Here is a 21,206-nt window from a genome sequence, read left to right as displayed (position 1 = left end):
GCCGCACCTCACCAAAAATGAATCATTCTTGCTAGGTCACTGGATGGGGTATGAAAAAACAAAAATAAATAAAAATGAATCATTCTTGATAGGTCATTGGGTGGGTTATAAAAAATCTAAAAGTGAAAATTAGAATCATTCTTCATTTGGAAGGCAATGGACGAATCTGTTCTACTTGTCTCTTCAGGGAATCACTGTATTCTGTGCAGACTCTGCATTGGCCGGGCACAGTGGCTCACGCCTGTAATCCCAGCACTTTGGAAGGCTGAGGCGAGCCGATCGCTTGAACTCAGGAGTTTGAGACTAGCCTGGGAAACATGGCAAAATCCCATCTCTACCAAAAAATACAAAAATTAGCCAGGCATAGTGGTGTGCGCCTGTAGTCCCAGCTACTCAGGAGGGTGAGAGGGGAGGAGCGCTTGAGCTTAGGAGGTGGAGGTTGCGGTGAACCAGATCGTGCCACTGCACTGCAGCCTGTGTGACAGAACAGACCCTGTCTCAGACAGAGGAGAGAGAGAGAGAGACAGAGACAATCTGGATACATTCTTTTTTTTTTTGTTTTCTTTTTTTTTTGGAAATAGAATCTCGCTTTGTTGCCCAGGCTGGAGTGCAATGGCGTGATCTCAGCTCACTGCAGCCTCCGCCTCCCGGGTTCAAGCAGTTCTCCCACCTTAGCCTCCCAAATAGCTGGGACTACAGGTGAGTGCTACCACACTGGTTAATTTTTGTTTCTTCAGTAGAGACGGGGTTTCACCACGTTGGCCAGGCTGGTTTCGAACTCCTGACCTGAAGTGATCCTCCTGCCTCGGCCTCCCAAAGTGCTGGGATTACAGGGGTGAGCCACTGCGCCTGGCCAGATTCCGGATAGATTCTGTAACAATCTGTTTAGCTCATGCGTCCTGCTCGGCTGCCCTGCCCCGCTCCACATTCTAGGTCTCTGTAGCCATCAAACACCGCATTCGCCTGGCTGCTGGGATGAGTCCAGTGATGGACATATGACCCCTGCCAGGCCAGAGACCTCTTGGGATTGACACGGACACTGGATAGGGACAGAGGAGTAACTCTCTTTTCCTTACAAAACTGTAAGGATGTCAGTGGCTTTGCCATCCTGTGATGAGAACCTGCCTGAACATAAAGCTGATTTGGAGGAAGCAGAGGCTAAATACGGAGAGAGAAGGACATTCTGATGACACAGCGTGACCTCCTGGATCCGGCCACGACTGAAGCCACAGGCAACCCTGGACTGTTGGCTTTAAAAGTCGACCATTCCTGCCGGGCGCGGTGGCTCTCGCCTGTAATCCCAGCACTTTGGGAGGCTGAGGCGAGTGGATCACCTGAGGTCAGGAGTTCGAGAACAGCCTGGCCAATGTGGTGAAACCCTGTCTCTACTAAAAATACAAAAATTAGCCTGGCGTGGTGGCGCACGCCTGTAATCGCAGCTACTCGGGAGGCTGAGGCAGGAGAATTGCTTGAACCCGGGAGGCGGAGGTTGTGGTGAGCCGAGATGGTGCTACTGCACTCCAGCCTGGGCGACAAGAGCGAAACTTTGTCTCAAAAAAAAAAAAAAAAAGTCAACCATTCCCCTTGGTCCCTAAGGCGGTTTTCACTGTGGTTTGTTTCTTGCCCTGAAGGAGTCCTCACTGCTATGCCTGGGTATGAGAAAGATTAAAACTTCGAACCCAAGGTGTTCTGAGTTGAAGCCACTTGTGTGCTTCAGGAGCCTGCACCCCACCTGCTTTCTATCATTCTACGTTAAGCTCCAGCCTTCCGGGCCCTGGCTTCCTTCCTGCTCCGCTCGCTCCTGCTCCGGCCCCGTCATTGCTCTGCGGTGTGTGAATTCTGTCTCTTGGCCAGTCACTGAAGCCAGATTTCTTCTGTGGAGCTCACCCTTCCGGGAGGTAAGGTCTACACCGTCACTCGGGAGTCTGTCTAGCAGACACGTGGCCACACCAACCTGAAATACCACTGATTAAAGCTCTTACAGTAGTTTGCTTCCCGGGTGCCAGGCACCATCTCGATGCTTCATTGCACTTGATTCTCACAGCACTAAGGTAGGAATTTGCAGTCTGGTCTTCAGATGAGAACACTAAGGCTCAGAGCGGTGAAGCACTCCGCCAGGGGACACAACGCTACATGTGCTGGGAAAGAGATTGATTCAGCTCTGATGTCAAAGCTACTTGAAATCTTAGCTACTTTCCTAGAATGTTACCTCATGGTTGGGAGATGGCCATGACCCCCGCCCCTGCCTCCCACCGCCACGCAAGGCACTGCTAAGCGACCGTCTCAGCCCAGTGCACCCCCACACTCCTCCATGCCCCAGGCCCCAGCCACTGTGGTGGACCCGGAGGGCACACGCGATGCCAGCCCCGTGGCTGCCCCCTGTTCTTTCTCTGCCTTTGCTTTTATACCCTGGACACAAGTGAGGTCCTGTGGCTGGCACTGGAGTATTTCCTGCCCCTTCCTCTCCATGGACAGCAGAGAGGACGGGCCTGGCCTCAGCACAGGGAGGGCCATTCCTGTCTGCTAACCATTCTCCATGGCAGGACAGGACTCTCCCAAACGTCTCTTCAGTATATTCTAACACGGAGTGAGGGCAAATGTGGAAACTAACTGGCCTTTTAAGGAAGGGTGAGAAGAGGGCTGCTCTGCCGGCCCAGGGTTAGCAGGGACCATGATGCCCACTTCCACTTAACTTTTTTTTTTTTTTTTTGAGACAGTGTCTTGCTCTGTTGCCCAGGCTGGAGTGCAGTGGTACCATCTTGGCTCACTGCCACCTCCGCCTCCTGGGTTCAAGCGATTCTCCTGCCTTGGCCTCCTGAGTAGCTGGAACTACAGACACCTGCAACCATGTCCGGCTAATTTTGTACTTTTAGCAGAGACAGGGTTTCACCGTATTAGCCAGGCTGGTCTTGAACACCCGACTTCAGATGATCCACCTGCCCCGGCCTCCCAGGGTTGGGATTACAGGCCTGCGCCACCACACCCAGGCATTTCTACTTAACTGTCAAACGCGCATTCTGTGACGTCTGCATTGGCTTTTTAACTTCTCCTGTGTACACTCATTTCTTGTCTACCCCAAAACACTGTAAACTCTTGAAGGTCAGGGATGTCCTCTCAGCCCTCCACGCTGTCCCTCTCAGACCCACGGTGTTACTGAGGTAGCTGAGGCTTCCCTAGAGACCCCCCTTTTCCTTTGGACTCTTTCAGCTAGAAATGCCAGGACACACACACACACACACACACACACACACACACACACGCAGGACCAGCCCCCAGCCACTGCCTTCGGGGAGTATAAATTCCCCAGCTTCCTCACCCTTAGGTGGGATAATTCTAGAAGTGGGTTTCCCTGTGGAATTAAGCTCCAGTTGCCCAGGATGAAAACTGGCCTCATACGCCCTGGAAGGGGGGCCAGACACGGTGGCTTATGCCTGTAATCCCAGTGTTTTGGAAGGCCAAGGTGGGAGGATTGCTTGAGGCCAGGAGTTCGAGACCAGCCTGGGAAACAGAGTGAGATCCACCCACCCCACCCCAATCTCTACAAACATTTTAAAAATTAACCAGGCGTGGTGGTACTTGCCTATAGTCCCTGCTACTAGGGGGCTGAGGTGGGAGGATCCCGTGAGCCCAGGAGGCGGAGTGCAGTCAGAGCTGTGACCACACCACTGCACTCCAACCCGGCCAGCAGAGCTGGATCCTGTCTAAAAAGAAGAGTTCCCTTGGCCGGGCACAGTGGCTCACGCCTGTAATCCCAGCACTTTGGGAGGCCGAGACGGGCGGATCACAAGGTCAGGAGATCGAGACCATCCTGGCCGACACGGTGAAACCCCGTCTCTACTAAAAAATACAGAAAACTAGCCGGGCGAGGTGGCGGGCGCCTGTAGTCCCAGCTACTCGGGAGGCTGAGGCAGGAGAATGGCGTAAACCCGGGAGGCGGAGCTTGCAGTGAGCCGAGATCCGGCCACTGCACTCCAGCCTGGGCTACAGAGCGAGACTCCGTCTCAAAAAAAAAAAAAAAAAAAAAAAAAAAAAAAGAAGAGTTCCCGGATTGGCCATCTTCCCTTCTCTGTATCACCCTCTACTCATCCTTTCTTCACCTCCCAGACACTCTACTTGCGTTTGAATCCTCGTCTCAGGGGCTGCTTCTGGGAGGGCACGAACTGCGGCAGCGCATGGCCCTCACTGGCTGTTTGTGGCAGGGGGGAATGTGTACTCAGGAGAGGCAGTGGAGCGAGGCTTTTTCTAACGGGGGATTAGGAGAGGACCATGTTTATAAAAGCAGCAATATTCCTTTTGGGACTTCTGTAGTAACTTCCCAGGGATGAAGTTCTGGAACCCACTTATTCTGAGGCCGTATAAAGGCAGGACATGCATTTAATTAAAACAGAAAAAGGCTCCAAGAGGTTCAGGGCATTGTCCGTGGGCCGACAGAAGCAGGTACTGTGTGAGGAGTTTCACCATGAGATGGAGACTTTAAGATGTAAATAATCGACACACTTTCTTTTCTTTTTGGGGCAGATTACAGACATCTAGCTGTGGTGAGAAATAACAGAGATGCTTATTTAAGAAAAAGGAAATTCTGAAAAGAATTCTGTTCACTAAATTATGTTCTCGGGGAACTGTGGCTTTCCTGGGCAGCCAAGGGCATCTTGGTGATGGGAGAGTTGGCCTCGTGCGTGTACTAGTCTCATTTCCTTTTATGATGACTGTTTTTAACACATAAACTTGTGGTACAGAGAAATTACAAGTTTGTCGCATTGTGGGTGGAGTTTTACTCCAGCAGAGTAGGCGGTAAATCAGAGCGTAGAAGCTTTGGGGTAAGGTTTCCTTCAAAGTAGAGATTGGGGTGCTCGGCTTTCAGTGTGGGCTGCCTGCAGCTGGAGCTGCCGTCTTTGTCTGAGAGGTACAGTAAGTTCTCAGGGGTCTCCTCGGCATCGGGGTCAGACTGGAAGCCCTTGAGGGCATCGGGGTCAGTGTGGAAGCTCTTGAGGGCATCAGGGTCAGTGTGGAAGCCCTTGAAGGTGTCGGGGTCAATGTGGAAGCCCTTGAGGGTGTCGGGGTTGGACTGGAAGCCCTTGAGGGCGTCGGGGTCGGTGTGGAAGCCCTTGAAGGTGTCGGGGTCAGTGTGGAAGCCCTTGAGGGTGTCGGGGTCGGTGTGGAAGCCCTTGAGGGTGTCGGGGTTGGACTGGAAGCCCTTGGGGGTGTCGGGGTTGGACTGGAAGCCCTTGAGGACATCGGGGTCGGTGTGGAAGCCCTTGAAGGTGTCGGGGTCAGTGTGGAAGCCCTTGAGGGCATCGGGGTCGGTGTGGAAGCCCTTGAGGGCATCGGGGTCGGTGTGGAAGCCCTTGAGGGCCAAGCACCTGTACCGCTTTCTCCGGTTCAGTTTATAGATGCGAATCCTTTCCTTCTCTGCCTCTGGGTCAGCAAGAATTCCATCCCAACGCAGACTTTCGTTGATCTGGTTCGCAAGTTTCTCGGCTATTTCGGCAAAGTCGGGGAGGCTGACAGTGGAGGAGTCCGAAGGGAGGTGCTTGTTCTCCACTTTGTTCTGTCTGTGCTCCGGTTTCAGGCCACGGTCTTTGCCAGGACTTAAGATGTCATGAGAGGAGGAAGAAAGCAGCTGGCTCTTCACGCTCTGGCTCTGATGTTTATCTGCTGAGTAGATGAGCAGGTTAGTGTTTGTGGCAATGTCTGCCCTTGGCCTGCTGGGGATGGTTCCAAAATCACCCAAGATGGAAGAGGAGGATGGGGGCCCCTCCGTACCCAGGGCTCAGGCTGCCAAGTCCACCAGCCTCGTGCCCACCCACTGCCTGTGTGATTTTGCTGGAACCATTTTGGGGCAGGAGGAACCATTCATTGAGTGCATGGTCTAAGCCAGGCCCTCTGGGTAAAGGCCATAGGCCCTGTTTTTCGGGGGAGGAAATCGAAGCTCAAAAAGTTTCAGGGACTTGCCAATGTCAGGAGCGAGTGGCAGAGCTGGGACCTGAGTGCAGGCCAGGCCCCCGGTGCCCCGCTCTTTCTACCGGGCCGTGCTGCCCCCACACACCCTCACCATGTGCTCACCATGGCCATTCCCGGGTCTGGGAGACTGTGACTCTAACCGAGTCTAGACACTTTATGATGGAAGAAATGGAAAACAACAGAAAAGCTTCCTAAATTTGACTGATGAACGCAATATTATGCCAGAAATACTTCTGCTGCGTGGCTTGTACTGATTTTTTAACATGAATAGCACTTCAGAATTATTGAACATACACACAAAATGCTACAAATTGTGGTTCTTTTGTCAGCTCATCCTTTTATTTTAGGGGAGAGAGAAATATCACCTTCCCTAAGAAAAAAAGAAAAGTAATCGTCTTTTGACACTTCTCTCCCTTCCTACGCCCTGAACACTGTCTGGTGCCCCCTGCTGACGGTATGAGGAACGTGTCACTGTAATTTCTACAGCGAAAAGCTAGGCGAAAAGGACGGTGAACTGCCAAATTTCTTTTTGCAGATACACATAGGGCTTCTTCTTTTTTTTTTTTTTTTTTGAGACAGAGTCTCACTCTGCCACCCAGGCTGGAGTGCAGTGGCACCATCTCGGCTCGCTGCAACCTCCACCTCTCAGGTTCAAGCAATTCTAGGCACCTGCCACCACGCCCAGCTAATTTTTATATTTTCATATAAAATATATGAAAGACGGGGTTTCGCCACGTTGGCCAGGCTGGTCTCGAATTTCCAAAGTGCTGGATTACAGGTGCGAGTCACTGTGCCCGGCCACACAGGGCTTCTTGACCTGAACTGCAGAATTTCTTGCCTTTGGACTACGATGCCACCTGAGAAGGACTTATCATCTTCCCATTGCTCCCTTCCCACACCGCACGGCCAATATGGGCAAGGCTGCCACTCCTGCCTCCTGCTTGCCTTGGTGCCAGCTCTGCCACACAGGGCCAGGGCCCAGAATTGGAGCTTAGGGCCCTCTCCCTGACAGCCAAAGCCACTGAGGTGGGCCACACGGGCGACAGTGGCCTCACAGCACACACGGGCACCTGCATTCTCTGTCACTGCTGTGCTCTCTCTCCTCAAAGTGAGTGCTCAGTCCCTTTGTCAAGTAATCTAGGGGTTCTACAAGAAGAGCTTGGTGAGAGGTAGGGACTGGGGTTTATGGCAGGTGGGGTGTGTGTATTTGTGAAGGTATCCCTGAGACAGACTGCAATTCCTGCTTGCGTGTGACTACACACGTGAATGTGTAACACATTAACAGCCTGTGTCTGTGTAGACTATGAATGCATATGCATCACAGGGATCTGTGCTTTAGGGTTTTTTTAAATTATTTTTTTATTTTTTAAAGAGACAGGGTCTTTCCTGTTGCCCAGGCTGGGGTGCAGTGGTGCGATCGTAGCTCACTGCAGCCTGGAAGTCCTGGGTTCAAGTGATCCTCCCACCTCGGCCTCCCAAAGTGCTGGGATTACAGGTGTGAGCCGCTGCGCCCCGCCCTTTAGTTTCACTGTTGGTGTTACATTGCTGTGAAGTGGAGAGTGGTGGAGGGTGTCAGGGATTATTGGAGGATGTCAGAGTGACTGGCGTGATGGGGTTTGTGCAGTCCAAGGCTGCCCGCTTGGTGGGTGCGAGGGGGAGCCCATGCAGTGAGGACCTTTTATATACATGTCTGTGGGTGCGGGTGTCTACAACACATCCAGAGGCAGGCAGCCTTAACGCACGAGGGTGTGAGGAGAGGAGGCAAGAGCCTGCCCTTCCCTGTGCATGAGAGTGAGGGCCTTTCAAGTGGCATCAGTGTGTTTGGGGTGGGGAAAGTGTCTTGTGAGGAGGGCCTCTGTGGGGAAGGTGCAGAAGTTTAAGATTGCCAGTTTTGGCTGAGGGATTAGCAAGTTGAGTGGGTGTCTTTGTGTGGGGCTGGAAGGCTCTTAAGAATGGTGGATGTCTGTGGGGGTCTCTGTGTGGGGCTAAGGGATCGCAAAGTTGGCGGATGGTCTCCATGGTGGGGGGGCTGGGGGCATCGCTGCGCTGCTGACCGGCATGTGTGGGGAGCAGGAGGACCTCGGTCCGGGACCACTGAGCTTCTGTTTCCGGTCTGAAGGGTCTCCAGGTAAATCGGGGTCCCCGAAGAGTCTCCAGAGAACTGGAGCCGACACAGCCGCGCTAGCTGCTCCTCTTACCGTCCCCCTTGCCAGACCCCTTGGTCTTCTTCTTCCTTTTTTTCTTCTTCTTCACCTTCCGTTTGGCCAGCTCGGAGGCGCCGCCTGGGATGGGGGGCAGTCTAGACCCCTGCGGGCCCGCGGCGCCGCCCTCCCGCTCCTCCTCCTCGCCGTCATTGTCCTCGTACCCCGATGCCCCTGCCCCACCGCGGCGGTCCATCCGCCCGCTGGGCTGCAACCCAACCCGCCCCAGGGGCACCCGAGACCCGCTGCCAACTAGTGGGCGGCTCTTCGCGGGGACCGCCAGGCCAGGGCCACGCGTCTCCATGGCGACCACCCCCGCTGCGCCTGCGCAGTCAGGACGCTTCAGCCTGGTGCCCCACGGACTGCGGTGTGCGCATGCGTGCTTCTGTCTTTTGGCGACCTCAGCACACAGCGGTGCGCGCATGCGTGCTTCTGTCGGGGGCCCTTGACACACAGCGGTGCGCGCATGCGTGCTTCTGACGGAGCGCTAGGCACACAGAGGTGCACGCATGCGTACTTCTGTTGGAGAACTAGGCACACAGCGGTGCGCGCATGCGTGCTTCTGTCGGAGCGCTAGGCACACAGAGGTGCACGCATGCGTACTTCTGTTGGAGAACTACGCACACAGTGGTGCGCGCATGCGTGTGTCTGACGGAGCGCTAGGCACACAGAGGTGCACGCATGCGTCCTTCTGTTGGAGAACTAGGCACACAGCGGTGCGCGCATGCATGCTTCCGTCTGTTGGAGAGCCCGGCACAGCGATGTGCGCATGCGTGCTTCTGTCTGCTGAGCCCGCGCACACAGAGGTGTGCGCATGCGTGCTTCTGTCGGGGACCTCGGCACCCAGCGGCGCGCGCATGCCTGCTTCTGTCGGGGACTTCGGCACCCAGCGGCGCGCGCATGCGTGCTTCTGTCTGTTGGAAACCAGGTGACCGCACGAAGGTGAGGGTGGGCAGAGATTTTAAATCTCTGGGCTGACACGCGTCTCGTCCAGTCCCGTGCCTCCATCCTTCCGCCTTGGCCTCCCACCCCTACGCCTGGCTAAGATTTTTGGTTTTTGGTTTCAGGCTGGTCTCGCACTCCTGGGCTCCACCGATCTTCCCGCCTCGGCCTCCGAGAGCGCTGGGGTCACTGGCATGATCCCCCATGCTCGGCCTCCTGCACCTGTTTAAATGCGGTGTATTCTTCTGCACCTGTTTAAATGCGGTGTATTCTCACCTCAATTTTTATTGCCTGAGTTTCAGCCTCGTACATCTACCCTGGACCCTCAAAGCCAATGTGTCCAAAACAAACTTAACTTCTCCACTGTTTTCCATTTCAGTGAACAAAACCGCTGGACTGGCCGGAAACCTGGTGGGCTTCCATGTCCCCCACCCTCTCCCTGGTCCCTTACCCAGGCTGGGGCCGAGTGCCATGTCTGGCACTGGGACTTCTGGGTCCTCTCCTGAGTGGTCTCTGCTTTCAAACCCTCCCCACGAACTCTCTATCCGCACAGCTGCGAGAGCAAACTTTTAAAAACAAACCATTCACTCTCTTGCTTAAAACTCTCCAGCGATGAAAAACAAAACATAAAAAGCCAAAAAGTCCTCTAGTACCTCCTCATCACAGTTCACATCAAGATCTAAACTCTTGCCGGGCTCTGGGAGGGGCTGACACCCGTAGTGTCAACGCTTTGGGAGGTCAAGGTGGGTGGATCGCTTGAACCCAGCCTGGGCAACATAGTGAGATCCCGTCTCTACCAAAAATTAACCAGCTGTGCCGAGGGGCACTTGGGAAGAAACTTGAGCCTGCTGTGAGCCGAGATCACATCAGTGCTCTCCAGCCTGGGTGACAAAGCAAGACTCTCTCTCTTTTTTTTTTTTTTCTGAGACAGAGCCTCCCTCTGTTGCCCAGGCTGGAGTGCAGTGGCACGAACTTGACTCACTGCAACCTCCGCCTCCCAGGTTCAAGCGATTCTTCTGCCTCAGCCTCCCGAGTAGCTGGGGCTACAGGTGCCCGACCATGCCTGGCTCATTTTTTTTTCTTTTTTGTATTTTTTAGTACGGACGGGGTGTCACCATATTGGTCAGGCTGGTCTCGAACACCTGACCTTGTGATCCACCTGCCTCTGCCTCCCAAAGTGCTGGGATTACAGGCATGAGCCACCATGCACAGCCTCTGTCTCTTAAAAAAAAAAAAAAAATGTGTGGCTTACAAGCCCTGATATGATGTGTCACCTGCTTTTCTTTCCAGGTTTATCCTCCACAGATTCGATTATCTGAACATGGCTGCAGAGGCCGGGCGCGGTGGCTCACGCCTGTCATCCCAGCACTTTGGGAGGCCAAGGTGGGCGGATCACTTGAGGTCAGGAGTTTGAGACCAGCCTGGCCAACATGGAGAAACCCTGTCTCTACTAAAAATACAAAAATTAGCCAGGCATGATGATGGGCGCCTGTAATCCCAGTTATTTGAGAGGCTGAGGCAGGAGAATCATTTGAACCCAGTAGGTGGAGGTTGCAGTGAGCTGAGATTGCATCCCTGCACTCCAGCCTGGGTGACAGAGCAAGACTCTGTCCCAAAATAAAATAAAATGATAAAATAAATTAAAAATGGCTGCAGTAATATCTCTTTTCCCACATACTCTTCAAGAATCTTGCCATTCCCACAGCAAGACACAGAGTCTCATTCTACTCTCCTTCAATCTAACGGGTTTGTTGACACGCTTGTAACCAACAGTATGCGGCAGAAGTGCCCCAGTGTGTGACTTCTCAGGCTGGGTCCTAAAGGGAATGCAGCATCCATCCACCTTCTTAGCCCATGACGTGCTTTCTCTAGAGTCCTGAGCCTCCCAGTGAGAAGTCTGAGGACCCCAAGGCTGTCACAGCTTCATAAATCCCCACCTAGTCCACATGGAGAGCCTCTAAGACGTATGGAGAGAAAGATGCCTCAGCTTCTCCAGCCCCGACTTTCCTATCCAGCTCTCGTCCCACGGCAGCAGCAGGAGAGACCCCAGGCCAGACCCAGACAGACAGGCCTTTCCTGAATTCCTGACCCAAAGAAGCTGTGAGAGATAATACGATGGTTGTCGTTATTTAAGTTACAAAGGTTTGGAGTGATGTGTTATGTGACAGTAGATAACTGGATGTGTCTTTTGAAAAAGATACGGAACGGTATTTTATCGTTTATTTAATTTCAACTTTTATTTTAGATTCGGGGGGTACGTGTGCAAGTTTGTTACATGGGTACGTTGCGTGATTCTGAGGTTTGGGGTATGGGTGATCCCGTCACTCAGGTGGTGAGTACAGCACCCAAGAGGTAGTTTCTCAGTCCACACCTCCCAGCCCCTCCTCCCTCTAGTAGCCCCCAGTACCCATTGAAAAATCAGCCTTTGATTTTAGCCATTCTAGTGAGTAAGAAGTTGTGTTTCTCTGTGGTTTTAAGTTGAATTTCCTTGGTGATTAATGAAATCAAGCACTCTTGAATGTGCTTTCTGGTCATTTGTACGTGTGTGTGTATATATATATTTATTTTATTTATTTTTTTTTGAGATGGAGTCTTGCTCTGTGGCCCTGGCTGCTGTGCAATGGCACGATCTCCACTCACTGCAACTTCTGCCTCCCTGGTTCAAGCGATTCTCCTGCCTCAGCCTCCCTAGTAGGTGGAACTACAGGCGTGCACCACCAAGCCCGGCTAATTTTTGTGTTTTTAGTAGAGATGGGGTTTCACCCTGTTGGTCAGGCTGCTCTCAAACTCCTGATCTCAGGTGATCCACCTGCCTTGGCCTCCCAAAGTGCTGAGATTACAGGTGTGAGCCACCGTGCCTGGCCTGTCATTTGTATATCTTTAAGTGTCTTTTGAAGTCTTTTGGCCATTCTGTAATGTGGTTGTTTATTGTTGATTTGCTGTTGTTGATGTCTTTGCATAACTTGAATACAAGTGTTTTGTCAGCTTTATGACCACAAAGATTTTTTTTCCAGGTCTGTGACTTATCCATTTTCTGAATGGTGTCTTTGGATAAGCAGAAATTTGAAATTGCAATAAAGAAGTTTTTTCAATTTTCACTTCATTTGATCAGTTTTTTCTTTTTGTATGCTGACCAAGGACTCTTTGCCTGCCCCCTATTGCAAAGACAGTGTGCTATGCCATCTTCTAGAACTGTATAGTTCTGGTTTTAGGTCAGGTGCATGATCTACCTCAAATTAATTATTATTATTATTATTATTTTTTTTTTTTTGAGACGGAGTCTCGCTCTGTAGCCCAGGCTGGAGTGCAGTGGCCGGATCTCAGCTCACTGCAAGCTCCGCCTCCCGGGTTCACGCCATTCTCCGGCCTCAGCCTCCCGAGTAGCTGGGACTACAGGCGCCCGCCACCTCGCCCGGCTATTTTTTGTATTTCTTAGTAGAGACGGGGTTTCACCGTGTTAGCCAGGATGGTCTCGATCTCCTGACCTCGTGATCCGCCCATCTCGGCCTCCCAAAGTGCTGGGATTACAGGCTTGAGCCACCGCGCCCGGCCTAATTATTATTTTTTGAGATGGAGTTTTGCTCGTCACCTAAGCTGGAGTGCAGTGGCCTGATCTCAGCTCGCTGCAACCTCTGCCTCCCGGGTTCAAGCAATTCTCCTGCCTCAGCCTCCCAAGTAGCTGGGGTTACAGGTGTGCACAAACATGCCAGCCTAATTTTGTATAATCCCAGAGTGCTGGGATTGTAGGTGTGAGCCATCGCACCTGGCCTACCTCAAATTAATTTTGTGAATAAAGTCATATGTAGGAGTCGCGTTTATTTTTTCCCAAATGAATTTCCAGTTTTTTCCAGGAACTTCCATTGAAAAGACATTCCTTTTCCCATTGACTTGAGTTGGTACTTTTTATTACGATTTTTTTTTTTTTTTTTTTTTTTTTTTGAGATGGAGTCTCACTCTGTGGCCCAGGCTGGAGCGCAGTGGTACAATCTCGGCTCACTACAACCTCTACCACCCAGATTCAAGTGGTTCTTCTGCCTTAGTCTCCTGAGCAGCTGGGGCTACAGGCACGCGCCACCACGCCTGGCTATTTTTGTTTGTTTGTTTGTTTTTTTAGTAGAGATGGGGTTTCACCATGTTGGCCAGGCTGGTCTCGAACTCCTGACTTCAAGTGATCCCCCTGCCTTGGTCTCCCAAAGTGTTGGGATTACAGGCGTGAGCCACCGCGGCTGGTTGTTTCTGATTTTTATTTATTTATTTCTTTTTTTTTTTTTGAGACAGGGTCTCACTATTTTGCCCAAGCGGGTCTCAAACGTCTGGGCTCAAGTGATCCTCCTACCTTGGCTTCCCAAAGCGTTGGGATTACGGGCATGAGCCATCATACGCAGCCTTACTTGGTACTTTTGTAGAAAATCAGTTAACTATGTTTGTGGATCTATTTCTGTATTTCTGGAGTCTGTTTTGTTCTATTGTTTTGTCTGTCCTTTGACCAATACCATATCATCTTGACTTATCATCTTGTAGCTTTATGGTAAATCTTTAAAAAATATAAAAATAAAAAATAGAGATGGATTCTCAGTATGTTCCCCAGGCTGGTCTCAAACTCCTGAGCTCACGTTGTCCTCCCGCCTTTGCCTTCCAAAGTGCTGGGGTGACAGGCGTGAGCCACCGTGCCCGGCCCGTGGTAAATCCTGGTATCACGTAGAGTAAGTTTTCCAACTGTGTTCTTTCTGAAGATTGTTTGGGCGATTCTAGAGCCTTTGCTTTTCCACATACATTTTCAAATCTTCTTGTTTACTTCTTAAAATCCCCTTTGAGATTTTGATGGGGATTGCATCAAATCTATAAATCTCAGTCAGCACTGAGCAAATGACATCATTGGCGTGTGTGGACGCATCGCTCTGTAAGGGGCCGTTCTGTTAGTGGGATGTGTGTCCTCAGTCTTCCCATCCCCTGGCAAGCTCCCTGGTGTATCCAGCACAGCTTGGCAAGCACAGTGTGTGGTATCTGCCTCTTGCCTGTCTGCTTTTGTCCTTAGGAGTTAAGTGAAATACAAATGGCAGAAGTCCTTTGTGGAAATGACCAGCTACCTTCGATCTGTCTGGGGTCTGCATTTCAGATGCTCTTTCATACTCACCCTGGTACCTGCAGACGGTGCTTGGAAAGGCTGGCTGCCCTCCTGCCTGTCTTCCCTCTCAGCTGGTCCTTCTTGCCTCAGTGCTTAGCTGGCAGGAGACAGTTTGATCATTTCTCTTCTGATTTTAGTGAAGGTTGTGTCGAGGTTATGTTGAGCCAGCCAGTGAGCTATGAAAGAGACAAGTCACCTCAAGCAAAGGGATGCATCTTATGAATGCGTTTCATAAATAATCACAAAAAGGCCATGCAAGGAAAGCGAAGCTAAACGTTTACAGGTATTTTAAGTGTACGTTTTTCTGTCTGGTCTCCTTTGCAGTCTCTGTCTCCTCACTGACCCATCCCTTCTCAGCCCACTACAGTTGTAGTTCTTGCACCGTTGCGCTACCAAAGCAGCTTTACAATGTCACCACTGTCCTTCCAAGTCATCGAGCCCAGTGGGCAACCTTTATCCTTGTTGTCCCTGACCTGCCAGCAACATTTGACACTCCTGACCCCTCTTTCCTTCTTGAAATGTTGTATCTGCCCGGCTTTTGGGACACCATCCTCAGGATTCTCTGGCCATTCCGTCTCCTTTGCACAGAAATCCTCCCTTCTCAGCCTCTGAATGTTGGCCTTTTCTGAGCTTGGCGTAAGGACTCTGTTCTTGAAGCTCTGTCTGTCTATTTATCTACACTCAAAGCTGCAATCATGTCCTACATGCTGATGACTTCTAATTTTCTATCCTTAGCCGACAGCCCATCTATCCAACATCCAGCCCAGCCTCCCATCTTACTCACACATCCCTGGCACACAGACTGTTGGCTGCTGTGTTGGTGGTTGTGTTTGTTTGAGTTTCCCCAAATGCAAACTCTAAGATTAGGAATTGAGTGGAGTTTATCTGGGAGAAGGTCTTAGGAAACATGGGTGGAGGAGTGGGTAAGTGAGACAGGGAAGGCACGGACAGCCTCTAATAAAGCTGGTTGTCACTTATCCTGCCAGCTACTTCTGTGTGCAACCACAGCTCAGTCCTCTGTGCGCAACCACAGCTCAGTCCTCTGGGAGGACTTGGGAGGCGGTGCCAAACATGCCAGTGACCCCAAGTGAGGGGTGACGAAGCTTCTCAGAAGCTGGGTGTCACCCTCTACCTCTCAGAAGTTGGCTGTCATCCACCACCTCTGAGAAAAGGTGGCTTCCGGAGGTGCTAACTCTGTAGCACTCTGGCTTCTTCTGCGTGGGCCAAAAATGCAACTGGAGAAAGCCTCAGGCAGAGTCCCAGGTGTCTGGAGGAAGAAGCTTTCAGCACTTGGAGGTGAATGGTGGGGGATGGGGATGGAGCAGACACTGTTGGCTGCAATTACCCACCCAACCTTTGCCCCCTTCCTGCAGAGCTCTGACCTTGTTCTGGTCCCTGTGTCCACCTGCAGCCTGCCTTGTGTCTTCTCAAGAGAATCCTGATTGGTCTGAGTCATTATGGTCATCCCATTCTCTTTGTCAGTGATATGTTTGAGAAGGAACCTGTTACCCACTCCTGGCCAATCAGAGTGGAAGATCATCTACCTGAGGCTCTTGGGAAAGGTTTACTCCTTGGTAAAAGGGAGGAGGAGACACGTTCCTCTTCTGCTGCTGGGCATGGTCGGCCATGGATATGCTGCCTGGGTCTGTGGCAGACATCTTGCTACAGTGACAGGAGCTAATTGGAAGGCCACGCTGGTGTACTGAGGACGGCAGGATCTCTGGGAACCCCAATTCTTAAGATATACCCACGCTTGGCACAACTGAATGTTTAAGAAAAAAAAAAAAAAGACACACCCAAGTGAAATTCTTGCATATGGGCACCAGAGCCATCAAAAATGTTCATATCAGCAAAGCTCAGAGTAGCAAAAAGCTGGAACCACTCAGTGAGGTAGTCACACGTGGGATATTATACATCAGCGAAAGGATGATCTGTGCTCCTCAACATGGATGAACCTTGGAAACAAATTTTAAAAAGGGGCCAGGCACGGTGGCTCACGCCTGTAATCCTAGCCCTTTGGGAGATCGAGGCAGATGGATTGCCTGAGCTCAGGAGTTCGAGGCCAGCCTGGGCAACACAGTGAAAGCCCATCTCTACTAAAATACAAAAAATTAGCCAGGCATGGCAGCCTGTGCCTATAATCCCAGCTGCTCAGGAGGCTATGGAAGGAGAATTGCTTGAACCCAGGAGGGGGAGGTTGCAGTGAGTGGAGACTGCACCACTGCAGTTCAGCCTGGGTGACAGTGCGAGACTCTGTCCCGGCCCCCAAAAAAGAGAAAAGGAAGTCTGTTTACATACGTGCATTTATGATACAACGGTATTTTACAATGCAATAAAAAGTACAAACTTTAGGACAGGGACAGTGGTGACCTCTTGGTGGGGGCCGGGGAAAGGGGGAAGAGAGGAGTGCACAGGACGATGAGATGGTTGGTTATGTTTGGCTTCTTGGTTTGGATAGTTGGTTCATGCTTGTTTAAGGAAAAGATAAAAGAAAGAAAAAAAAACACCTGAATCTTTTTTCTGTTGAGGCCCAGGCTGGAGTGCAGAGGTGACATGTCAGCTCACTGCAGCCTCTGCCTCCCAGGTTCAAGTGATTCTCCTGCCTCCCGAGCAGCTGGGATTACAGACATGCACCACCACGCCTGGCTAATTTTGTGTTTTTAGTAGAGATGAGGTTTCACCACATTGGCCAGGCTGGTCTCAAACTCCTGACCTCAAGCGATCCCCCTGCCTCGACCTCCCAAAGCACTAGGATTATAGACATGAACCACTGCACCTAGCCCAATACTAGTTTTTAAAAATCATTTACCTCCATAAAATATACATCTACTTTAAAAAGTTAAAATGTATCAAAACTTACCCATACATTTACAGACCATGCCTGCAGTCAAGAGAAATGTAAATGAATTTAAAGATGCAGTGTTAAATCTAACTGTATAAAGTTAACTATAACACATACTGGACTAGTATAATAATTTAAGGATGCAGTGTTAAATCGTAACTTAAAAAGTTAACTGTAGTCGGGCGCGGTGGCTCACGCCTGTAATCCCAGCACTTTGGGAGGCTGAGGCAGGTAGATCACCTGAGGTCAGGAGTTCGAGACCAGCCTGGCCAACTTGGTGAAACCCGGTCTCTACTAAAAATACAAAAAAAAAAAAAATTGGCCAGGCATGTTGGCAGGCACCTGTAATCCCAGCTACTCAGGAGGCTGAGGCAAGAGAATTGCTTGAACATAGGAGGCAGAGGTTGCAGTGAGCCGAGGTTGCGCCACTGTACTCCAGCTTGCGCAACAAGAGCAAAACTGCATCTCAAAAAAAAAAAAAAAAAGATAGCTGTAACACATACTGCGCTACTGTGATAATTTTGTAGCTGTCTCCTGTTGCTATTTTAATGAGCCCAAGTGTTGCAAATATCCCCCTTAAAATGTCATGTGACAAAGTAAATTATCTAGCCCGTGGCTCATTCCTATAATCCCAGCACTTTAGGAGCCAGAGGAGGGAGGATCACTTGAGGTTCGGGAGTTTGAAACCAGAAATTTTTTGAAAAATTTAAAAATTACCCAGGCATGGTGGTATGTGCCTGTAGTCCCAGCTACTCGGGAGGCGGAAGCAGGGGATCACTTGAGCCCAGGTGTTTGAGGCTGCAGCGAGCCATGACTGTGCCACTGCACTCCAGCCTGGGTGACGGAACAAGACTCTGTCTCAAAACAAAAACAAAAACACACATGAACAAACCCGCCATGTGAGGCTAATTATCTCCACGTGAGCAGCTTGCCTCTCCAGGAAGTTATGAACAGCAGGAAAAAGTGCTCGACTGCAGTTCTCCGGGGTCTTTCACTGTGTTCAGTGCAATACCCTCAACCTTAGCAACACCCAGGACCCAGATGAGCAGCTGCAAAGGATGCTGGAAGTGCTCCCAAAAAGCAAAGGAAAGTCCTGACTTTACACGAAAAAGCTCAATTGCCTGATACGTACCATAGATGGAGGTCTGCAGCTGCGGTGGCTGCCGTTTCAGACAGACGATTCATCTTGTACACAGATGATATAAACTTACAATGATCAATGTCAGTACAGTACTGTCAATGTTTTCTCTCTGATTTTCTTAATCACATTTTACTTTCTTGTATATGATAATGTGATGCAAAAACGCACCATCAACGGTTTATGTCATTGGTATGATCTCGCCAATAGGAGGCTATTGTAGCCGGGAGCGGTGGTTCACGCCTGTAATCCCAGCACTGTGGGAGGCCGAGGCTGGCAGATCAGGTCAGGAGGACGTAACTCATCCTAGCTAACACGGTGAAACCCCGCTCTCTACTAAAAATACAAAACTAGCCGGGCGAGGTGGCGGCGCCAGCCCAGCTACTCGGGAGGCTGAGGCAGGAGAATGGCGTGCTGGAACCGGGAGGCGGAGCTTGCAGTGAGCTGAGATCCCCGCCACTGCACTCCAGCCTGCCATAGAGCCGCAGACCGCCTCAAAAGTAGGCTATTGTTACTTACGTTTTGGGGGAGTCAGAAGTTACACACGGATTTTTGACTGCACGGGGATTGGCATCCCTAACCTCCATGTTGGTCAAAGGTCAACTGTGTTTAAGTGGTGTATGTTTATGTTTATATATAAACATACATATATATTAACATATAAAATATATAAAAATATATTTATATATACAATAGATGCTTATATGGTATATGTTTTTGAGACGAGTCTCGCCTGTGTCTCTCCCAGGCTGGAGTGCAGTGGCGCGATCTCCTCACTGCAAAGCCCGCCCGTGGGTTCACGCCCATTCTCCCCGGGCCTCAGCTCTCCTGCTGAGACTACAGGCGCCGGCCACCACGCTAAGCTTGTATTTTTAGTAGAGACGGGTTTCACTGATAAGAAGTTAGATGTTCATTCTTTCTGCCCGTGATCTCGCTGCCTCAGTGCTGGGATGGCTTCGGAGCCACCGCCACCGCCATAGTATATGCGTTTATAGATACTATATATGTTTATGTATAATATATATTTCTGGTCAAGGGTGGCTCGCTCGTAATCCCAGCACTTTTGGGAGCCGAGACGTAGGATCACGGCTGCAGCCCAGACCATCCTGGCTAACATCGGAACCCCCGCTTGCTTGCACAAACTAGCCGGGCGAGGGTGGGCGCCTAGAACTTAGTTACTGGGAGGGCTGAGGCAGGAGAATGGCGTGAAAACCCCGGGAGGCGGAGCTGCAATGAGCTTTGATCCGCCACTGCACTCCAGCCTGGCTTAATAGTAGACTCCGTCCAAAAAAAAAAAAAAATATATATATATATATATACATTTCTTTCCTTCAAATTATTGAAGCAGTTTTAATATCCTATTGGTTTCTTCATCAAAGTGCTGAGTAAAATTTTACATCAAAGGTGTGATTTGACCTTTTTGAAAACCATAATTTAGCACTGAAATGAAATGCTTCCCCCCTTACTTTAAAAGAACAACATTCTATCTTAACTTTTTGTTTTCTTTTTATTTTTTTTGAGGCAGAGTCTCACTCTGTCACCCAGGCTGGAGTGCAGTGGCGCAATCTTGGCTCACTGTAACTTCTGCCTCCTGGGTTCAAGCGATTCTCCTGCTTCAGCCTCCCGAGTAGGTGGGATTACAGGCGCTGGCCCATCATGCCCAGCTCATTTTTGTATTTTCAGTAGAGACAGGGTTTCACCATGTTGGCCAGGCTGGTCTGGAACTCCAGGCCTCAAGTGATCCACCTGCCTCAGCCTCCCAAAGTACTGGGATTACAGGCGAGAGCCACTGTGCCTGGCCCCATTCTATCTTAACTTCTATTTATTTATCTGGAAAATGCTTCTAAGCCTGCAACAGCACATGGAATGGACAGCTCTTGGAGCACAGCTGTTTGTTTCAGTCGGACCAAGTTCCTTGAGGTCAGAAAGTATGAGAAAGTATGATGTCTTTATTTCTGCTCTTGCAGCCCTGCCCAGCTCTTGGCACAGAGCTGACGTTCTGTGAGTGGCTAAATGAGCAAAGCAAGGGTGATGGGACCGATTCTTGTAACTCTGAAAGAGACTGGTCAAGTGTACTCCTATTCGACAGACGAGGGGACTGATACACAGCGGTGTAAAGTGGATCGCTCAACCTCACAATGCTGGTTTGTCACCAAATGGGCTGGAACCCACGTTCCCAGTTCCACGTCTCCTGCAGGAGCGCGGCAGACCTCATAATGACGTTCACTGAGCAACAGGAGAGACGGTGGCGCCTTCACTGTTGGTGTCGGCTTCCTTGTTTATACCTTCTCCTTGCGGTCTGGGCGGCTGTTACTGTTACGAGCTCTTCAAACATTCTCCAGAGTGGAAGTTTCTCTCCCAAGAAGGATCAGGTTTTCCCCTTTGGCTGGCACTGATGTGGGCAAGCCCCGGGTAGGGCTTGCGGTTCCTGCCTTTTCTGCTGGCCCGGCTGGTGATTCCAGCTTTCTACTCTGTCCTGCCCACACCGAGTGTCTTCCCCAAGGCAGACAAGAGTGTCCACACTTCTGCAGCACCAGCCTTTGGTGTGGGCAAGAGGAGTCCCTGCCCTCTGTCTCGTGCTCCACTGGATCCTGCTCTGACTCCACTCCAGCTGTGTCTCTCCCTGAGTGTCAGGAATCACGTGGAATCGAGGGGTTTCACCCACGTACAGCCTATCCCCCCTCCTTCCTTCTAGTCCACAATCCGAGTACCTGGGACCTTGGAGTTTCTTGCCCAAATAGCCCCAGCCTGCTTGTAGGGCCTGTGTGGGCCTCTTTCCTCCTGAGCAGTCCTGGGGCAGCATGAATGGAAACCGCACAGGCAGGCTCGGGCGTCCACACCCATGTGCCCACGGGACCTTCTCAGCGCTGGAGCTGGAAGTAGGAAGAGGAGGTGCAGGCCGGGGGCGGGCCATAGAACCCTGAAGAATCGGAAATTCTAAATTTAAATCTGACCTTCCAGGTTGTTGCGAAAGTGTATTCGTCAAGGTAGGAGAAC

The 21,206-nt window shown here is 50.8% G+C and overlaps 2 protein-coding genes across 3 annotated transcripts in view; one reads left to right on the top strand and one right to left on the bottom strand.

Annotated features, from left to right (window-relative positions):
- Positions 1 to 4,356: 4,356 nt before the first annotated feature.
- Positions 4,357 to 8,498, bottom strand: C17H17orf97 (chromosome 17 C17orf97 homolog). 2 transcript variants are annotated; one of them, XM_031657226.1, is made up of 3 exons: positions 8,160 to 8,498; positions 5,345 to 5,652; positions 4,357 to 5,314 (listed from the first exon to the last, which is right to left on the bottom strand). In XM_031657226.1, the coding sequence occupies exons 1-3, from the start codon at positions 8,464 to 8,466 to the stop codon at positions 4,772 to 4,774; spliced, it is 1,158 nt and encodes a 385-aa protein (XP_031513086.1). In that variant the 5' UTR covers positions 8,467 to 8,498; the 3' UTR covers positions 4,357 to 4,771. The 2 variants fall into 2 exon arrangements, with proteins under 2 accessions (XP_031513086.1, XP_003912083.3); XM_003912034.4 differs by having other exon boundaries at positions 4,357 to 5,652.
- The window catches only part of RPH3AL (rabphilin 3A like (without C2 domains)), a 171,957-nt gene continuing 156,336 nt past the window's right edge, over positions 5,586 to 21,206 (top strand). Inside the window, 1 exon segment of the mRNA XM_031657227.1 lies at positions 5,586 to 5,671. The gene's annotated coding sequence lies outside the window, so the exon portion shown is untranslated.

Source organism: Papio anubis, chromosome 17 (assembly GCF_008728515.1).
Source record: "Papio anubis isolate 15944 chromosome 17, Panubis1.0, whole genome shotgun sequence".
Taxonomy (NCBI): Eukaryota; Metazoa; Chordata; class Mammalia; order Primates; family Cercopithecidae; genus Papio; species Papio anubis.
This window is presented reverse-complemented; position numbering and strand designations above follow the sequence as displayed.

Bases quoted from the DNA above. Each gene is read 5' to 3' on its own strand.
- C17H17orf97 (XM_003912034.4), bottom strand. From the start codon at position 8,466: ATGGAGACGCGTGGCCCTGGCCTGGCGGTCCCCGCGAAGAGCCGCCCA. The intron at 5,653-8,159 runs GTAAGAGGAGCA...TCTACTCAGCAG, and splicing joins GGGGTCTGGCAAGGGGGACG to ATAAACATCAGAGCCAGAGC.